Source organism: Brassica napus, chromosome A2 (genome assembly GCF_020379485.1).
Source record: "Brassica napus cultivar Da-Ae chromosome A2, Da-Ae, whole genome shotgun sequence".
Lineage (NCBI taxonomy): Eukaryota > Viridiplantae > Streptophyta > Magnoliopsida > Brassicales > Brassicaceae > Brassica > Brassica napus.
In genome coordinates, this window is record NC_063435.1 from 23,153,439 (window position 1) to 23,171,589 (window position 18,151).

At 34.9% G+C, this 18,151-nt stretch overlaps 4 protein-coding genes across 4 annotated transcripts; 2 read left to right on the forward strand and 2 right to left on the reverse strand.

The window, feature by feature from the left end:
* Positions 1-3,991: 3,991 nt before the first annotated feature.
* Positions 3,992-5,280, reverse strand: LOC106401236 (protein C2-DOMAIN ABA-RELATED 10). The gene is made up of 3 exons (XM_013841709.3): positions 4,882-5,280; positions 4,605-4,700; positions 3,992-4,509 (listed from the first exon to the last, which is right to left on the reverse strand). Exons 1-3 carry the CDS (start codon positions 4,993-4,995, stop codon positions 4,177-4,179), a joined length of 543 nt encoding a protein of 180 aa, XP_013697163.1. The 5' UTR covers positions 4,996-5,280; the 3' UTR covers positions 3,992-4,176.
* Positions 5,281-6,606: 1,326 nt separating this feature from the next.
* LOC125587885 (probable NAD(P)H dehydrogenase subunit CRR3, chloroplastic) lies at positions 6,607-7,566 on the forward strand. Its single transcript, XM_048759180.1, has 3 exons — positions 6,607-6,916; positions 6,995-7,131; positions 7,222-7,566. The coding sequence occupies exons 1-3, from the start codon at positions 6,678-6,680 to the stop codon at positions 7,344-7,346; spliced, it is 501 nt and encodes a 166-aa protein (XP_048615137.1). The 5' UTR covers positions 6,607-6,677; the 3' UTR covers positions 7,347-7,566.
* Positions 7,567-7,858: 292 nt separating this feature from the next.
* LOC125587888 (E3 ubiquitin-protein ligase RSL1-like) lies at positions 7,859-11,673 on the reverse strand. Its single transcript, XM_048759181.1, has 3 exons — positions 9,372-11,673; positions 8,426-9,195; positions 7,859-8,328 (listed from the first exon to the last, which is right to left on the reverse strand). Exons 1-3 carry the CDS (start codon positions 9,699-9,701, stop codon positions 8,136-8,138), a joined length of 1,293 nt encoding a protein of 430 aa, XP_048615138.1. The 5' UTR covers positions 9,702-11,673; the 3' UTR covers positions 7,859-8,135.
* Positions 11,674-13,727: 2,054 nt separating this feature from the next.
* On the forward strand, positions 13,728-17,024 carry LOC106401254 (putative clathrin assembly protein At2g01600). The gene is made up of 15 exons (XM_013841731.3): positions 13,728-13,988; positions 14,071-14,140; positions 14,210-14,307; positions 14,393-14,531; positions 14,623-14,750; positions 14,841-14,933; positions 15,017-15,067; positions 15,192-15,257; positions 15,340-15,405; positions 15,497-15,577; positions 15,657-15,737; positions 15,821-16,009; positions 16,099-16,177; positions 16,253-16,368; positions 16,496-17,024. The coding sequence occupies exons 1-15, from the start codon at positions 13,899-13,901 to the stop codon at positions 16,880-16,882; spliced, it is 1,734 nt and encodes a 577-aa protein (XP_013697185.1). The 5' UTR covers positions 13,728-13,898; the 3' UTR covers positions 16,883-17,024.
* The last annotated feature ends 1,127 nt before the right edge of the window (positions 17,025-18,151 follow it).

Here is an 18,151-nt window from a genome sequence, read left to right on the forward strand (position 1 = left end):
TAAATTTAATTGTTTGTATTCATTAAGTTATAGATTCATAGGTTTTTCAGGTTGACATTGGTGTGTCTTGTTCAATGTGATTAGATTTCATTTATAAACTATGAGATTGTGTTTTTCTTTTATTATATTTTTATTCAGTTTGTTTGGCAAATTAAACAGTAAAATATTAAAGTTTTAAGTATATTGTGTTTTTTTAAAAATTATATTATAAATATTTTTTTTAAAGTTGAATATGAAGTTCAAAATTTTTATTGAGATTTTTAAAACAAATACATTGTGTAGACAAACCAAAACAATAATAAAACCGAGTTACAAAAAAACATTCAAAATAAGAAGAATGTAAAAAAAAATAAGGATAGATTTTTAAAACATTTATTTAGCAAACCTAATTAATGTTATTAAATTGGGCCATTTTTTATGAAAAAGTCAGTACATTATAATGAAAATTTTCCAATAATTCAAGCTCATATGTTTATATTTGATAAATCTATTTTATAAAAACCGGAGTGAATTTTATTTAACATACAATATTTTATTTTACGTAAAGTATTTTATTTGAAAATATAGATTTGTTAATATGAATAAACATACTAATTATTTTTAGCTTATAAATAAACACATTAAAATAGCTAATGTAGTTTAAAATTACTGATTGACGAATATGTTATATAATATATTATTTTGATTAATTTAGTATTTAAATACAATATGAACAACCAACAAATTATAAACAATTAAAAACATCGATCTATCAGAAATGTTGTATACTATAAATCGAAAACAAACACTCATATAGATGTATGTGGTATATCGTGTTTTTAATGACTCTTAACATCTAGTTTTAACTCATTCTAATCATTTAGATTGTATATTAGGTGTATATATTGTATTTGCATGAATAATTGCATATAAAAGGATTAAAATGCACACTTGAGAAGTTTGAGACAAAATTGTAAGGTTATTCCTATGAATTTAGAAGTATTGGGGCAAATGTGAAAACAATAGAAAACTCAGGTACCAAGGTTACAAAAATGGAATATTCGCTGGGTCTAGATAATATAATTGAAAGGTTATGGGTTGATTTGGAATGATGTTTTTGCAATTTACAAAGCCTTTGGCCGATTTGAAAATAATCAAACATATTAGGGACATAAAGTACAAATACAGAGAAGTCAGCCATTGGAATGGATCGAGCTTTTATCTTCGCCGGATCTGGAGCTTGACGATGCCGGTGGCCATGACGACGAAGCTCACGATGCAGCAGAGACACGGAATGGAGACGCCACTCTTTATGCAGCAAGGCGGCAGAGATGGAGACTCGAGGCCATGGAGGAAGAAGAGACATGGTGGATAGGTGAGCACGGCCTCAGAGCAAGTGAGCTGACGACGGCGAGATCAGGAGCCACCTCGGAAAGCTTTCATGGACCACTGTGCGATTTGGAAAAAACAATTGAAGATTTCTGGTATGTAAAAAAAATATTCTGATTTAGAATCAGATAAAACGACAATGTTTTGGGCAGTGGCAGAAGATCGTAATTATTTAGGAAAAGTCTGGGATAAATACTAAATGTACTCTTGTTTTAATAGTTTAGATGTGAGAGCTCGGATGTAAAAATTTACTTCGCAAATAATAGTATAGATTAGAATGAGACTCGCCTTAAAACGCAAATTATGTTTTTTTTTGTTTGATTTAGATAATATATAGAATTTTGGATGTTTTGTTATTTTGGAATAGATTTATTGTTAACGTATGATTGATTACAATCAAACTTTATTGTTTACATCCAATCCGTTAGGTTGATTACTGGGTTTACTGATACACTTGTTTTCAATTATTAAGAAGATAAGCCATTTTAGAACTATAGTTAATTGAAAAATCTTTCTAAAAAGTGATTTTACAAATTCTGTAAAACATAGAATCATGAGAAATTCTCTAAGATAGTCGTTTTTAAGTTTTTGGCACAAAATAGCCTTCAATGAAAATAATGACCAAAATAAATTTTATTAAAAAGCAAAAATATATTTATATCTTAGGGTTAACTAATCTATAGATGATTTAGAGTTAAGGGGTGGAATTTTGAAGATAGATTTTCAAATTTTAAAATTAAAAAAAAAATAAAAAAAAAAATTTCAAAATATAAAGATGCTATTTTGGTCTTTTTTTATTGAAGACTTTAAAAATGACTATTTGAGATAATTGCCCAAATCATTTATCCTTTATCTATACTATTAAAGTAAGATCATATTGTTCTTTTTACTTTAGCCTACCTTTTTCTTTACTAAAATTGCATGTTTCATTAAAAGCAATCAAGTAATATTAATAACATATCTATATTGGGTCTTTTTTGGATCCACCCCACATCAGATCTATCTTGGGCTATTTGGGCTGATTAAGAAATCAGATCCGATTCTCACATTTTTTTCCTTTGGATCATTGAGTCTAAATTCAAATATTTTTTTTCAATTATTCTTAATTATTATTTTTTTCCTTTTCTTAATATAATTTATTCATTCATAAAAATTGATTTTTTTCATTGAAAAGTATAAATTTTTATATAATTTTTTTATTAAAATATTAAGCACATAATAAATTTATCAAAGTTATACCAACTTAATTCATTAAAGAAATAAAGTTTAATTTTTTAATCATAAATAGCCATTTAAAATAAAATACGATAAATAAAGATAAAAAAATTTAAGTCTTTTATAAAATAAAACACAAATATATGAAAATATGACATTTACTAAATAATTGTCAATTGAAAAAAAAATAATAAACTCGCGCTTTTAAAGCGCGGGTCAAAATCTAGTACCGTTTTAAAGCTGTGAAAACATGATTAGCGAATAGCGGATCGTCTCCGTAAACAATATAGTTTAAAAATAAAAGATATCTAGAGAATAAAAATTAAATAAGAACTACTTTATATTCTTGAAAAACAACTCAAATTTCTTTTTTTTTCACAAGAATTTGAACAATCTGTAAGTCACCTGACTAATAACATCTACAGACAGAAAATCCCCAAAAATGTGTTAAGTTATTCGCAATTTAGTTTATTAAATAAACTGTAGGTTTATGTAACCATATATTAAAAGATTATGCTTACTAACTAACATGAGTAGAACAGTGTCCAAAATTGACGCTGGTTCGTACATAGCTATAGTGTTTAGTTTAGGTTATTATAATTTTGAACCACATAAATTTCGTTAACTAAGAAGTAGATTTGCAGAATATTTTATGTATTATTGCAACAGAAAAATATGAGATACATCTGTTCTTATCAATTAATAAAAAGTCCAAAACTTAAATGACAACCTTTGAATAAGATTCTGAATTAACAAATTAGATATATTAAATAATATAAATAGTCTTTCTCTTTTCAAAATGATCCATATTTTAGAAAATAATATTTTAAAAGATACATTTAATATTTTAGTGTATTTTATTAGATAATAATGATAAATTGTAAATATTTAAAAAAATTATTTTGTTTATTAAATTTTGTTTGGCTAAAAACATTGGAAATAGTTAATTACAAAATAACACATTTTTAATTAATATTTAAATTTTTTTTAATATACGTGAAAAACTCTAAAACATATATACTTTTGAAACATGAATAATATATTCTAAAATAAATGTGTATTTTTAAAAATATAATAATTTTTTGTTAGTATATCTATATATTATATAATATTTATATTTGAAAATTAGACAAATAATAATATATTTGTAAAAAAAAGTTACGGTTTAGTAAACTTTTGTAATGCTAATCTGCATCCGCCCAAAAAGTTACATAAATTCACACAGTTTGCACTAAAATATTTTAAAAAATCTTAATTTCCATCTATCTTGTGATGGGTTAAAGTAAAACTGGACGGGGCCTGGTATAATTTTGAACCAAATTCCCATTACCTATGACTAGGTCTATTCATTACTGGTGCTCTAGAATGGACCAAAACAAATGAATACAAAAATTCAAAGAAACTGCAATAATCAAAGGATATTCAAATACAAAAATTCTCAAGATTGTTTTTTTTTAGAAACAAAATTCGCAAGATTTCTTCTTAAATGAAGTTGTCATCAAATAAATATGCTTCAAATCTCTTATACATATCGAAACAACAACAAGAGATCATTCATCGAGTATACGACTAACAACAAGGGCAAAACATTTCCTAGGTATAGGAAGAGCCTGCTCCTTTGGCAGAGGAAGTTACACCTCTGCAACCAGCACCTTCATGCCATTCAAGCATGATCTCAATCTCTCCGCATTCAACATTGTTGAGCCTAAGGATCATGTCTTGAGTGATCTTACCATTGTTCCAGACAATGCTACTTTCATCTGATAAACAGTTTTCCCTCGAAGGCTGAACCCTTTTGATAGCGCATCCATTAGGGAGCCTCAGAAGCTCCATCCCCATTTTCAGAGCCTCCAAGTATGGCTGAATCTCTACGTTTGCATCTCCCATTTTGTCATCTCCAGTGAACTTGTCCCAGTCAAACACTGCCTGAACAAAATTCAATAACAACAACACAAATGTTTCTTGTCTGAAACAGTAATATTTAAGAAAGATCAAAAGAGTTATGTTCTTTTCAGTTTTACCAAGCGGATTGGGACATTTGGATCTTTGATTGCAACGGTCATTTCTTCATTCCATACTGGGTTGCAGTTTCTCTTCACCACACGTGTCTTCAATGTCTGGCCATTTTATTTTTGTTTTTGTGTTATATAACAGACAGTTTAGACGAGTAATTAATTACATAACAGAAATAAACCGACGATTCAAATGGTTTATAAAGGTATGTTAAATTTCATAATCTTGATTCTTGATCTGAGGCTGAAACTTGAGAACAAGATAAGATGAGAGAAGGAAAGGAACCTGATCAGCCACGGTGATAACAACATAAGGATCGCTGCTTCTATGGTCACGGATGGCGAGATTAATACCTCTTTTGATGTGAATTGTCAGCAATCCTAGAGGCTTTTGATCCATGGATTTGTCAAGATTCAAGATTGGAGAATTTGACCGGCTTTCAAGAAAACAACGAGGTAGAATTTAACCCAAAAAAAAAAGAGAGCGATTTGGGGATGATGATGATTATTGGAAAAAAAATGCTTCTCTCTGTTCTCCTCCTCCACAACTAGTCAACACGACCTCTCCCACAATTGCTCGGAAATGTAATAACTAAACCGGAGGAAGATAAGATTCTCGATGGTTAATATTCCAAAGCTTTTCGTTTTGACCAGGCTTGGGTGTGTTGGGTTACCCAATTTAGGTTCACGTCGGATATTTTAGATTTTGGTAGGTTTACTATTCTTTTTTTTTGTCAAACAACGGTTTACTATTCAAGTATTTTTCTTATTTCGAAGGTTTCAGATCAGGGTATTTTCGAAAATAACCAAACTATCCGAATTTAGTATTAATATTCAAAATATATCTAGTATTTACATATATTCAGTTTTTTTATACGAAATTATATTTATATCTAAACTAACATATTTATTTAAAAGTAAAATAACTTCAAACAAACTAAACATGAAGATATCAACAAAGAAAAGCAAAAACAATGTTAAGGATTATGGAAAAAAATATGTTTTAGGACAATATCTTATAGAAGTTTGAATATGCTTAGATGAGTTTCAAATATCAAATATTATCCGATTGGGTTCAGATATTCAATCTTCTTTAACATGATTCACGTTCTGTTTTTTATACATCTGATTGGATTCAATTTCAAGTTTTCCAGACCGGGTTTACCGGGTCCGTATTTAGATTTCTGATTCGCATAATATGCTTAGCCCTAGTTTCAACCATATATCATTTGTCAAATTTCAAATGTCATATTGTAACCATTTGTTTACTTTTTGTTAATAACAAACATAAAAAGTTGTGACATCTGCTGATTTACCTAAAACAAACAAAGAGAAATCTTGGCTTTTTGCAAATTAATCTTGCTTACAACAAGATTATTTATTGCTATAAGATTTTTTTTGGTAAGCATGTTAACATTATTACCAATTTTTTAGTTTTTTACACATATAAAGAACACAAATAGCAGAGGAAAGTAAATATAATCTAACACAGATTCAGGCCTAATTTTATAGGACCTATTTACAAGCATAATAGAAGAGCTTGGACCCAGTAAAAACTGGCGTACCCGGTAACCAACTCTTTAAGATCGGATTGTCAGAAACAGCTTGCTAAGTCTACCTAATCTGCGGCTTTCAAGAACAGACTGCTACATTCGCAACCAAGGACACCGGCATTAAGAAAGTCGGGCTTTATTTGGAGAAGGAGCACCCAAGAGCAGCCACACTCCATCGAACCTGCACCGAGAAGACGGAAACAACAACCTTCACCCTAAGGCGCTCCCATCGAGGAGAGCTAAAACATGAACGCTTGTCTTGCACGCGGTTTGTGGTTGTTAGTTACTGCTGGTCTCTATGTTGGAATCTGCAATTTTCTAATGGTTCTCGCTGGTGGCTTTAATTAATAGCTTCTGCATTGTAAGCTTTGTAACGGATAGGAACATTTTCTAGTGACCACATTTTGACTTTATTCACATGTAAAAAAATCAAAATACAAAAAAAAAAGGAATACTTTAAAGATAATAACAATAATATAATTTAAAAGTGTAGCCAAGCTGCGGAAACCACACAAGACAAGAGAAGGCAATGGTGGTCTTATCCAGCAGCATCTTCTCCATGAGCAGAGCTTCAACAGCTATGGCTTCTCTAACCAACGACTCTCCATCTCCCCTTCCATCAAAACCTACCAAGAAACCGACAAGAATCAGCCAAAAACCCGGGAATGAAAATCAGCAACTATCACGGAAGCAACGGCGAGAGAAGAAGCCATCAATAGCTCAGATCGAGAGAGCATTTGGCGCTGGATCATATCGTGATTCTGAAGGGTACACATACTCTGCAAACTGTATGACATGTGATTGTATGGATACTTGAAGTTTATTTGCTTTGTTTTGTTTTAAAAGGGAAATGGATATGAATACAGTATTCGATGAGCTTCTTCTGGGTCATGCTAATAAGTTTGAAGGAAAGCTGGAGAAGAAGCTACGAGAGGTTGGCGAAATGTTTGTAGACCTAACAGAGTCTAAGCTTCGTTCATCCGGTAAGTTTAGTTTTTTCTTTCTTGAAATGGTATTGGTAATAACAGCTCTCTTCCTTCTTGTCATAATGGGATGATTGATTTATGTTGTAGGGAAACCAGTTTTGCTGTTTACAATTCAATGGATACTTCCTATATGGATTGTGTCTCTGCTTTTGGCTTGTGGAATTATCAAACTTCCCTTTAGCCTCCCTTTACTTGATGACTTGATCATGTGATTGTACCTTTATACACACACCACATATTTACCATGATCACAATCACTTTTGTGTTTAGCCATCCATAATAATCTCAAAAGAAAGTGATTTATGTGAACATTTTTGTTAATCATAGTTAGAAAAATGTATACATAAACCCTATCCCACAAGAGAAATGTCAAGAGGTATAATATTGCAGTTCTCTGTAAAAAGTGTTTACTAAACGAACTGTATTTTACTATTACACCATCTCATTTTGTCTAATGTTCCACATGTCATCGGTTTACAGTTATATTTACACAAAGCGAAATCTATACCAAGTTTGGGTGTTTGTAGCAGCAAAACACAATCGACACTTGTATGCAAAATCATCCTGTTACAGTGAAAAAAAAAAGAATAGTCCCTCACTCTCTATACTAATCTTGACGGTGATTCCAAATTTAGATATAAAGCTGGCCATTTTAGGTAGTTAGTGGTAAGTGGCCAACATTTCTAACTCTAATTTGCTTTTTTCAGTCGTGTATATTCTACCGGTTAACCAGTTTCTATAATCTCCAAAAGCTTAAGGCATCTATAATGGAATACCAAACACCAAATTTGGTGTAATTTCATCTCTAACGAAACACTAAAATTTACATTATCCCACTAACTTACACTAAAAGTGATATTATCCCACCAAATTTGGTTTAGTGTGAATAGTGTTATAAGAAAATATATACGAGAAGACCAAATTGTTTTGATAATCAGAATGGTAACTTGTCTATTGAAATATTAACCCTTTGAAACTACCTTTAAACCTCGATTATACTATCAGGATTTGATACCAACAGATATAAAATATACGCACAATAGAAGAAACAACCAACATAAACATTGTGCCCAGCATGGCGGTGCCGGTGGCGGAGATTCCAGCTCTTGAGGCTGTGGTGGAAACATATGGCCAAGTCCATGTGTGCAACTTCGAGCATTGGCTCCGCATCGGTAGCAAAACTTATGTCCACATCTGCCACGAAAATGCAATGTTATATATTCTTATCAAGATTAAAGCATATATATAACCGAAATTGGAAAGGAAATGATGTGATTAAAAGATATGATACCTGCAAACTACGAGGACGCATCCTTTAGAAAGTTCAATCATGTGTTGGCATTTTCCGCACTGACGCCACAGTTTCTGATTTGCTAGGGCATGTAGCTTTAGCTCGCTTTCTCTTAAATTTGGATGCATTATCTTGAAATCGTCGCATGACAAGTTATCATGCCATGGAAACTTGCAGTTGGTGCAGAAGGGCTCACCGCATTTTTCGCAGCATCTCCTAACTGCACTCTCTTTATTCAGTTTTGAAAGCTCGGTTACGCGCATTAAAGCTGAGCACTTCGGGTTAGGGCAATAAACTCTTTCCTCAAAAGGAATCGAGTTCTCTCTGATCCTTTGTCGCCAAATCTCTCTTAATTTAGGTGTCAAAAGATCGGCACATCTATAAAAATTCAGTTCAGACTTGCAACGAAACTGAGGACACGTCATCACACTTCCTTCGAGTAGCCTTACCTCTATGTGTCGTTTCACACACTCGGAACAAAACCGATGACCACATTTATCAACAGTAAACATCTGATCAGCATTGACATCATCATCTAAACATATAGCACAAGTCATTTTCCGGGCAGGCTTGGCTCGTCGAGGAGGAGTATCCACAGGTATGCTGATTTGTTCAGAAACTATTGTTTCTCTAGCTAGTTTATAAGCATGTTTGATACTACATCGGGACACAAAAATTGTAAAGCTAGACGAAAACCTTCCCCTGATGCGCTGCACATCGTTTACTAGCAAGGCCATATTATTCTCCTTTGGCACCAACCTTCCACTGATCTACACTCCAAAAAAAAAACAAGAATATGTAATCATTAAAAGTATATACTATGTGATGTTGAGATTGATCGATAATTAATTTTTTTACAATTGCTAAACTATTAAACCTACCAATACTTATCATAATCAGGTAGAGAATGAATGTTTGTTTATATTAGGAGACAAGGATAACTTACTAAGTCGTGAGTTGGATGATTATCACTGTAAATTGTGATATGGTTGATCCCTAAATCCGCAGCTTCGGTTAGTCCTCGCTTCAATGCACTAAGCTCAGCTTCCAAAACAGTAATGTCGGTGCCATGAATTGGTCCCTTCATCTGAAACACGAGTTCATCTTTCTGCCCCAAAATTGCGACCCCAAATCCGGCCAATGAGTCCTCGCTGACCAAACCCTTGAAGTAAAGGCTGTACATGTGATGACCGACGTCAATTTTGCCGGAGTGTTTATCCGATGAGGGTTTTCCGGCGGGTGTTGGACCGTCTATTGTAGGGAATCCATTGACCATGTTTTTTTCTGCTACCGCAAGATCACTCTTATAAGAGCCTTAAATTTTGTATTTCCTTTGTTTAGCTAAGGATTTCGAAGTTACGTTTTATATGATTGGTGCGTCCATCGTGAGAATATTGACTAGAATCCAAAGTCATAACTCAATAATATTTTTGGAAATTTTCTATTTTACTTTTATCTATTATTGAAGTTTACAATTTTTTTTATTTATTAAATTGATTATTTTACTTATTATAGTTTTAAAAAGTAAATAAATTTATATTTTATAATTAAATATTATTTTTATATTATTTTTAGACCTTATTTATTATTTATTTATTATTTTATTTATATGTATCATATCGGATATTCACACTGAATATCCGGATAAATGCAAATTGAATCGGATCAAATCGAATAATTATCCAGATAAAACAAATAGGATTATGAATAATTTTGAAGTCCGAATATTCGGTCTGTGTCTTACCCTACCAAAAATAAAGGAAAGACTTTTGCCATGGAATAACTCAATAAACTGTGAGATATATTTCTCCATTCTCTATGAAACTAATCTGTTTCAGTAGAGAAAACAATTTATTTTTCTATGTCTCCTCTCTTGGTATTCCTTCTGCTAAATCAACGGTAAATCTGGTTGCTGAATTTCATATTTTCAATCAATGTTGATTTTAATTTTTGAAATAATAAATCAAAATTTTACTCTCATAAAAAAAAGAAGCAATGCTTCTTTTTTTTAACACCTAGTTTTTTTTATGAACACCTAACAAGAAACATTGTTTTTAACAAAATATCCCACTACTATTCGTTATTAATCTAATAATGCATTCGTCAAAGACATAAAGTTTGCGTTTTTATATTTTGTTTTATTTTATTTGTAACTAGTAGTTTTTTGCGCTGCATGTGGAATTTTGTATCATGTTATTCATTGGCTTAATAGATTGTATGGCTATGAGTTGTTACTTGCATTAATCATTAAGTACTTGTTGGCGAAATGTTTGTAGATCGAACAGAGAGTCTAAGCTTCTTTCTTCTGGTAAGTTTAGTTTTCTTTCTTGGAATGTGACTATTGATAAAAACGCTTCCTTCTTGTCATAATGGGATGATTGATATGCTGCAGGAAAACCAGTTTTGATGTTTACAATTCAGTGGATACTCCATATATGGATTGTGTCTCTACTTTGGCTTGTGGACTTATCAAACATCCCTTTAGCCGCCCCTTACTCGATGACTTGATCATGTGATTGCACCTTATGCACCACATTTTTACCATGATCACAATCACCTTGTGTGTTAGCCCCATAATAATCTCAAAAGAATGTGATTTCTGTGAAAATTTTATTGTTCTCATAGTTAAAAAAATGTATACATAAATACTATGCTGCAAGAGAAAAACTTCAAGAGGTTGGTTGGCCACTGTAACAGACTCATGATAGGAGACAAAAGAAAAATCTGGAACCCCAATCACAACTCAGAATGTGTTCTATGTTACAAAACAGAGAAAAACCGCTCTCATTGATTCTTTGTCTGTGAATACTCATCGGCAGTTTAGTCGACACTCGACCTGATACCAAGCAATGGAAGCTTGAGCTTCCGGCTGACACAAAAATATATAATTTATCGGCCTTCATTTTCACCACAATATTCTTTAGCATAGTGGTAAATATGTTGGGCCTTAAAGATAACGGATTCAAATCTTTCATCCTACAATTGTTTAAAACTGTTTTTACACATATTTGTAAGCATCCTTTAGTTTATGTTGGGCGTCTGGTCTTTATATTCATCGGGCCATATACTACTGTCAGGAATCCTTATGACACAACACTCTACTGGATGGGAAAGAAACATGGAGATCACATACTCAACCCTTCCTATTCAGATTTACGTTTCAAACTGCTCTTTATCATACATGAAGAGAAATAAATTGCAGAAAACATGGTGATGACCCAAGGCCAGCAGATTTAATCATTAATAAGAGCATCTCCAACCCAATTATTTTAACCTTTATAATAGTATTTAGAGGTGAAATTGTTCCAACCTACTTCTATTTCTTTTTCTATAGTAGAGATCTCTATTTTTCCGCTATTTATAGAAGAAGAAATAGCATTCCTCTATTTTTTACTTTATATTTAGAGATTGCTATTTTAAAGAAATATATTGGAACATATTTCATCTCTATTATAAAAAATTTCTATTTTAATTTTTAAAGATAAAAATAGCAAAATACATTGGAAATAGTCTAAGTTGATAGACAAAAATGTGAGAAACTTACTTCACTCAATCAAGATGGCTGGTATCCATAAGCACAATGATGGAATCCAACAATGGCACAACTTTCCCATGGGAATCACTAAACATCTGGTTTTTTTCTAAGTTAAAAAAAATTTGATTCCATCTTATTAAAGATGCATTTGATATAAACAAGTTTGTTAGGTTGAATATTTTTAGGTTCATGCAAAAAAAACACGTCAGGAGGTATAATATTGTAGCTCTGCTTCAGATATGGAACGTGTTTGCTAAACGAATTGTATTACTATGGCCATTTTAGGTATTTAGTGGTAGGTGACCAACAATTCTCACTCTAATGTTCCTCCCAGCTGTATACTCTACCAATTGTTCCATTTTATAAAGGTTTATTTGCCAAATAACCAAAAAAAATCAAAATTATAGAAAAAGATAGGGAGAGAAAGAGAAGAGTTTCAAAACGAAGACCTACTATCAAATATTTGAGTTCCAGAGAGAAAAGAGAGTTCCAAAGAGAGTTCCAGAGAGAGAAAGTAGATCTGTTTTTGGGTCCGGCGTACGGCCGGCGCGTGAGCGAGCGTGTCGTCGCCGAAACCTTTTGTTCTTCCGAGAGAGATAACCATCCTGCTCCTCCTTCACTTCCTCTTCACGACCGCCTTGTCGGAGCTCTGGTCCAGTCCCATCCATCGGTGACAACTCGGGGAGTTAACCGACATCTTTGGTGGTGTTACGGTTGGAGTAACGACGCGATCGTGGGGAGCTTTTGGCGTGGTGAAGTCAGTTTTTAGTTTAGGTTTCGTTTCTGGGAGGTGGAGGCTTATACAGCTCCATCGCCGCCGGTCTTGTTTCCGGGAGGCGGATGCTTCTTAAGCTCTGCTATCGCCGGCTCTAGTCTCCGGGGGGTGAAGGCGTTCTGTGCCTTGCATCGCTGGCTCTGGTTTCCCTAGTTCTGTTTTAGGGTTTGGTTTGTATTTTGGGTTTGTCTTGGATTATATGGGTTTGGGTTGGAATTGATGGAGGAACTCTCATCTGAGGACGATTAAAGCTCTCTGGTGATTAAAGGTGATGTCGCGGCGAAGCTTTCTTTCCAGTTTTAGTGATGCATGGAGGCGGATGAGATCTCGGTTTACCGATTGATTCTCTCCGAAATTGAACATACTTGGGTGGAAAGAGTTTGCGATGATGAGTTTGTGAAGCTAGTGAGTGCTTCTGTGTCTCGGTGTATCGTCTCACCGGTGGTGTCTTGAAGCGGAGGTGAGGCCGCGGAGCGAAGCGGTTGAGCCGCGTTGAGTGTAGGCTCTAGGGTTGTATGGATGTGGGCCTAAAGTGTAAGAATTGGGCTTTGTAATATTTTGGGCTTGGCCCTTTAATCAATAAAATCTTAGATGGAAAAAAAAAGAAAGAGAAGAGTTTCAATTAGTGAGTGAATTTAGGGGGGTTTTGTGTGTACACTAAAAAGATTGCATAGGTAGGTGGCTTTGAGATTTTATATTCAAAAGGGTTGTACAAATCCAGAGGAGCAGATTCGAGTCTTATTAGTTAGGTCATCATTAGTCCTGTCAGAAATTTCCGGATATAAATATCATAATTTACCATTTATGCTTTGCGTGAACTTTAATCACCAAATCCTATTTTGAACAAATAACTAACATTTTTATTATGGATTTATATGACTTTAAATTTCGTGTATATAAAAATTAATTTTATTAATACAGTAATATAATAAAAAACAACAGAAATTCTTTTTTTTTTTTTTTTTTTTTTTTAAACAACAGAAATTCCTTCTTTAAAGAAAAAAGAAAACGGAATTATACATCGCGTCGTCTCTCCTTCTTTCAGTTTGCTTTCTCTTTCTTTGGTTGGTCACTCGGAGGTTGAAGATTGGAGACAGAGACACGTCATCTCCGGATTCATCGGGAGAGTGAGTCAGAGATCTGAAAGAGTCACCCTCCTTCCGATGGGAACGCTGCAGACATGGCGTAAAGCTTATGGAGCCCTAAAAGACACCACCAAAGTCGGCCTTGTCCGCGTCAACAGCGATTACGCCGTACGCGCTCTCCGATCATATCTTATTTAATCTTTCTTACGAAAAATATCTCTGAAAGATTCGATCTTTTTTCTTAAAATAGGATTTAGACGTTGCCATCGTCAAAGCCACCAACCATGTCGAGTGTCCTCCCAAAGATCGTCATCTCAGAAGTGAGTGATTCTGATTACTCGTGAAACCCTTAGATCTGCTTAAAAATCATTTCTTAATTGTTGTTGCAGAGATATTTGCTGCAACGGCGGTGACTCGTGCTCGAGCAGATGTTGCTTATTGCATTCACGCCCTTTCTCGCCGCTTGCATAAAACCAGAAACTGGACGGTACCCATTTGCTTTGAGACTCTGTTTGAGTCAAAAAAGCTTATTGCTTTATTTGTGTATTCTCTCTCTCTCTCTCTCTCTACAGGTTGCTCTGAAGACGCTGATTGTGATTCATCGGCTTTTAAGGGAAGGAGATCCGACGTTCAGAGAGGAGCTACTTAATTTTTCGCAGAGAGGGAGGATTCTGCAGCTTTCTAACTTCAAGGATGATTCAAGTCCTATTGGTGTGTTGTGAGTTCTGTGCAGGAGGTGTATATGTGTTTGGATCAAAAGAGGTTCTTATAGTGTGTTTTTGTTTGTTTCTCTCTTTCACAGCTTGGGATTGTTCAGCTTGGGTACGTACTTATGCATTGTTTCTTGAGGAGCGGCTTGAGTGCTTCAGGGTTTTGAAATATGATACTGAGGCTGAGCGTCTTCCTAAGGCTACCCCAGGGCAGGATAAGGTTTCAACTATTCCTTTACTTTGAGCTTTGTCTTGCGTTTTGGCCTCTCTTTGTTCTGATGTTTCAGTTTTGGGTGTTGTGGATTGGCAGGGGTATAGTAGAACCAGGGATTTAGATGGTGAAGAGCTCTTGGTGCAGTTGCCAGCTTTGCAGCAGCTTCTCTATCGTCTCATTGGTTGCAGGGTACTTTTTAATCTTCTTTTTGTGTACCTGCAACTATGCATTTGCTGATCAATAAACTGTCTTGCTCGGTTACTTTTGTTCAGCCAGAAGGCGCTGCAAACCACAACCATGTTATACAATATGCACTTGCTCTGGTACGTGATAATGATCATGGTCATTAGACCGTTGTTTATATTTTGTTCTACAAAGCTTTCTGTTCCAATTCTGGGAAAGAAAAAAATCAGAAAATTTCTTACACTCTTTGTGATGGAACGATAGGTGTTGAAGGAGAGTTTTAAAGTATATTGTGCTATCAATGACGGAATTATCAATCTCATTGACAAGGTCGGTCTAGTTGGTGTGTGTTGCAATCATAGTTATCATGTCTCTCTCTACCTACTCAGTTTTTCATTTATTTTATTTGCAGTTCTTTGAAATGCCAAAACACGAAGCCATGAGTTCCTTTGAAATATACAAGCGTGCTGGTCAACAGGTTTGATGTTGTTGAACTATTCTGTCTTCCTAAGACTCCTCCACTTGTATAGTCACTTTCTTTACTAACGAGGGATAATGTATTCTATCAGACACGTAGCCTTTCTGAATTCTATGAAGCCTGTAAAGGATTGGAACTCGCTAGGAATTTTCAATTTCCTGTACTAAGAGAGGTACCTGATGAGGACAACTTGAAGATGATTGCTTGTATCTGTTACTTATTACAGCATTTAATTTTTTTGTATTCTCCAGCCTCCACAATCTTTTCTGAGTACAATGGAGGAGTATATTAAAGAAGCACCGCGTGCGGTAGATGCCCCAGCTGAGCCACTGGTATACACATTTGTTTTTCATATTAGTGATATTTTGGCCTCTTTCTTTGGGTTTTAAGTGCTAATGAAGTTGTCTACATGCAGCTTCTAACTTATAGGCCTGATGATGGACTTCCTGACGAAGATCCTGAACCGTCTCATGAAGAACGTGAAGTTGTGTTGCCTTCAGATGATGTCGTTCTTGTATCTGAAGATACTGAACCTTCTCCCCCGCCTCCTCCTCCTTCAGCCAGCACTCAGTCTCAGAACATCATTGATACTGATGATCTACTGGTGAAGCTCCTATTATGTTTACTTTATAAGTACTGATCTCAGTTTTGCTTTGATATTCTTAACTTCTCTTTGTTTAATTTTCCACACAGGGTCTGAACTCTGGTGGTCCTGATGCATCAGCGATTGAGAACCAAAATGCACGTGCTTTAGCCATAATCCCAACCGATGGTGAGCTTCTTGTTACGTTGTCATTAATACCTTTTCCCCCATTGACTTACCTCTGTTCTTTGTCTCTCTGTCCAGATAACCCTGCAACACCACGTTTTGGTCACGCAAACGATTATGACCCATCAGGATGGGAGCTTGCACTGGTAACAACACCAAGCAACGATATATCTGCAGCCACCGATAGGCAATTGGTAAAAGCATTCTTCTCTCTCTCTTTTTTTTAATGTTTTATAGTGTATGTGTTCACCACCATACCCCTTTGTTGGCTTAACCTCTTCCACTAACCATGTAATGTTGTGTGCATGAATATGTTAATAGGGTGGAGGCTTAGACACGCTTACACTGAACAGTCTATACGATGATGGAGCCTACATAGCCTCACAACGTCCTGTCTACGGTGCACCAGCTCCCAATCCATTTGAGGTCCATCATGACCCTTTTGCAGCATCATCCAATGGCATTCAGACACCTCAGCAGCCGGCTGTCAACAACCCTTTTGGTGCTTACCAGCCAACTTATCATCATCAGGAACAGCAGCAACTACAGCTAGCACTCCCAAACCCCACAGCCAATAATAATCCATTTGGTGATTTCGGGGAATTTCCGGTTAACCCGGTTTCACAGCAGCCAAATACGAGCGGGTTTGGTGATTTTGCGGTTAACCAACCTAATAATAACCCCTTCCACAGCACTGGTCTGCTTTGATTTGTATCTTAATTGTTGTTATTTGTGAGTAATATAGAATCCCACATGTTTGGTTTGTTCTCTCTGTTATCTTGTAGAATATATATATCATATTTGGGATATTTGCATATATGAGTCAATCCCTTTATTTGCATTCTTAAAATTATTATTATTTTTTATTTTCCGTAATTGTGTATGATACATCCCCCGATATGACGTGTCTTCAGGTTTCTCATATTCTTTTTTTTACTGCTCCATTGAATATTCGACACGTCTCCACTTATAAAGTTTTAAATAATGGGTAATACGTAAATTCACAAAAATAATGTCCAAGCGAAGGAGCTTAGAGCATCGGTATCGGGGGCCCTTAGGCCCGTCCCGTACGTATTAATGGGTTGAATATAAATGAAAAAGAAATTAAAAGAGAGTGGGACGGGCCTTAAGTAAGGGCTGTTCGGGCTCGTCCCGTTGACGACGTGGCAGCACGGGAGTGGCCGATTCCATCTGTGTTGTTCGCGTGTTCTTCTCCTCGAGGAATCCGAAATCCAAAAAAAAAAAATCGAAAGCTCGAAGGCGATTGCGATGGCGATGGCGAAGCCTTGATCTCCAAATCCATCTCTTCAAATCGAAAGGCAACCCTGCGTCTTCTCTCTTTCACTGGAATTGGAGATCGGTATTATCTTCGCTGGCGAGGTCGCGGCGTCGTTTGATCCCCCGATCCTTCTCCAAAGCCCAATCCACATCGGTTCGCTTCCGTTCCAAAACGACGAGAAGCAATCCTCCCCAAAACCATTGAGAATCGTCCCAATCTTAACAAGGTATGTTTTTCAAGTCTGATCTGATTTCAAAATTTTTTTTAGGGTTTTCTAGAAATTCGAAGAATAAAATGGTATTTATCCGAGTGTTTGTTAGATTCGATGGGAAAAAGATATAGATTCATTGGTTTGAGAACAATTGTATAGTTGCTAGGGTTCGGCAATTTATGATAGTTCGTATAGATATCCGCAGCTTTCTATGGTTCGATTGTATGATTGTTTCGTTGTAGCTTGTGTGATTGTTTCGTGTTAGATTGTATGCTTTTTCAAATTTCTAAGTTTGGAGCTTTAGTATAGATTTCTATGAACAAATGTATGATTGTTTCGTATAGATTTCTATGGTTCGAGATCAATTGTTTAAGTGGTTTAGAGTTTGATTTGTCTGCAAATTCGAACCCGTGAAAATAAGCTCATGTCATTTGTATAGATTTGATTCGTATAGACTAATAATTTAGAGTTTGATCCGTAAAGATTT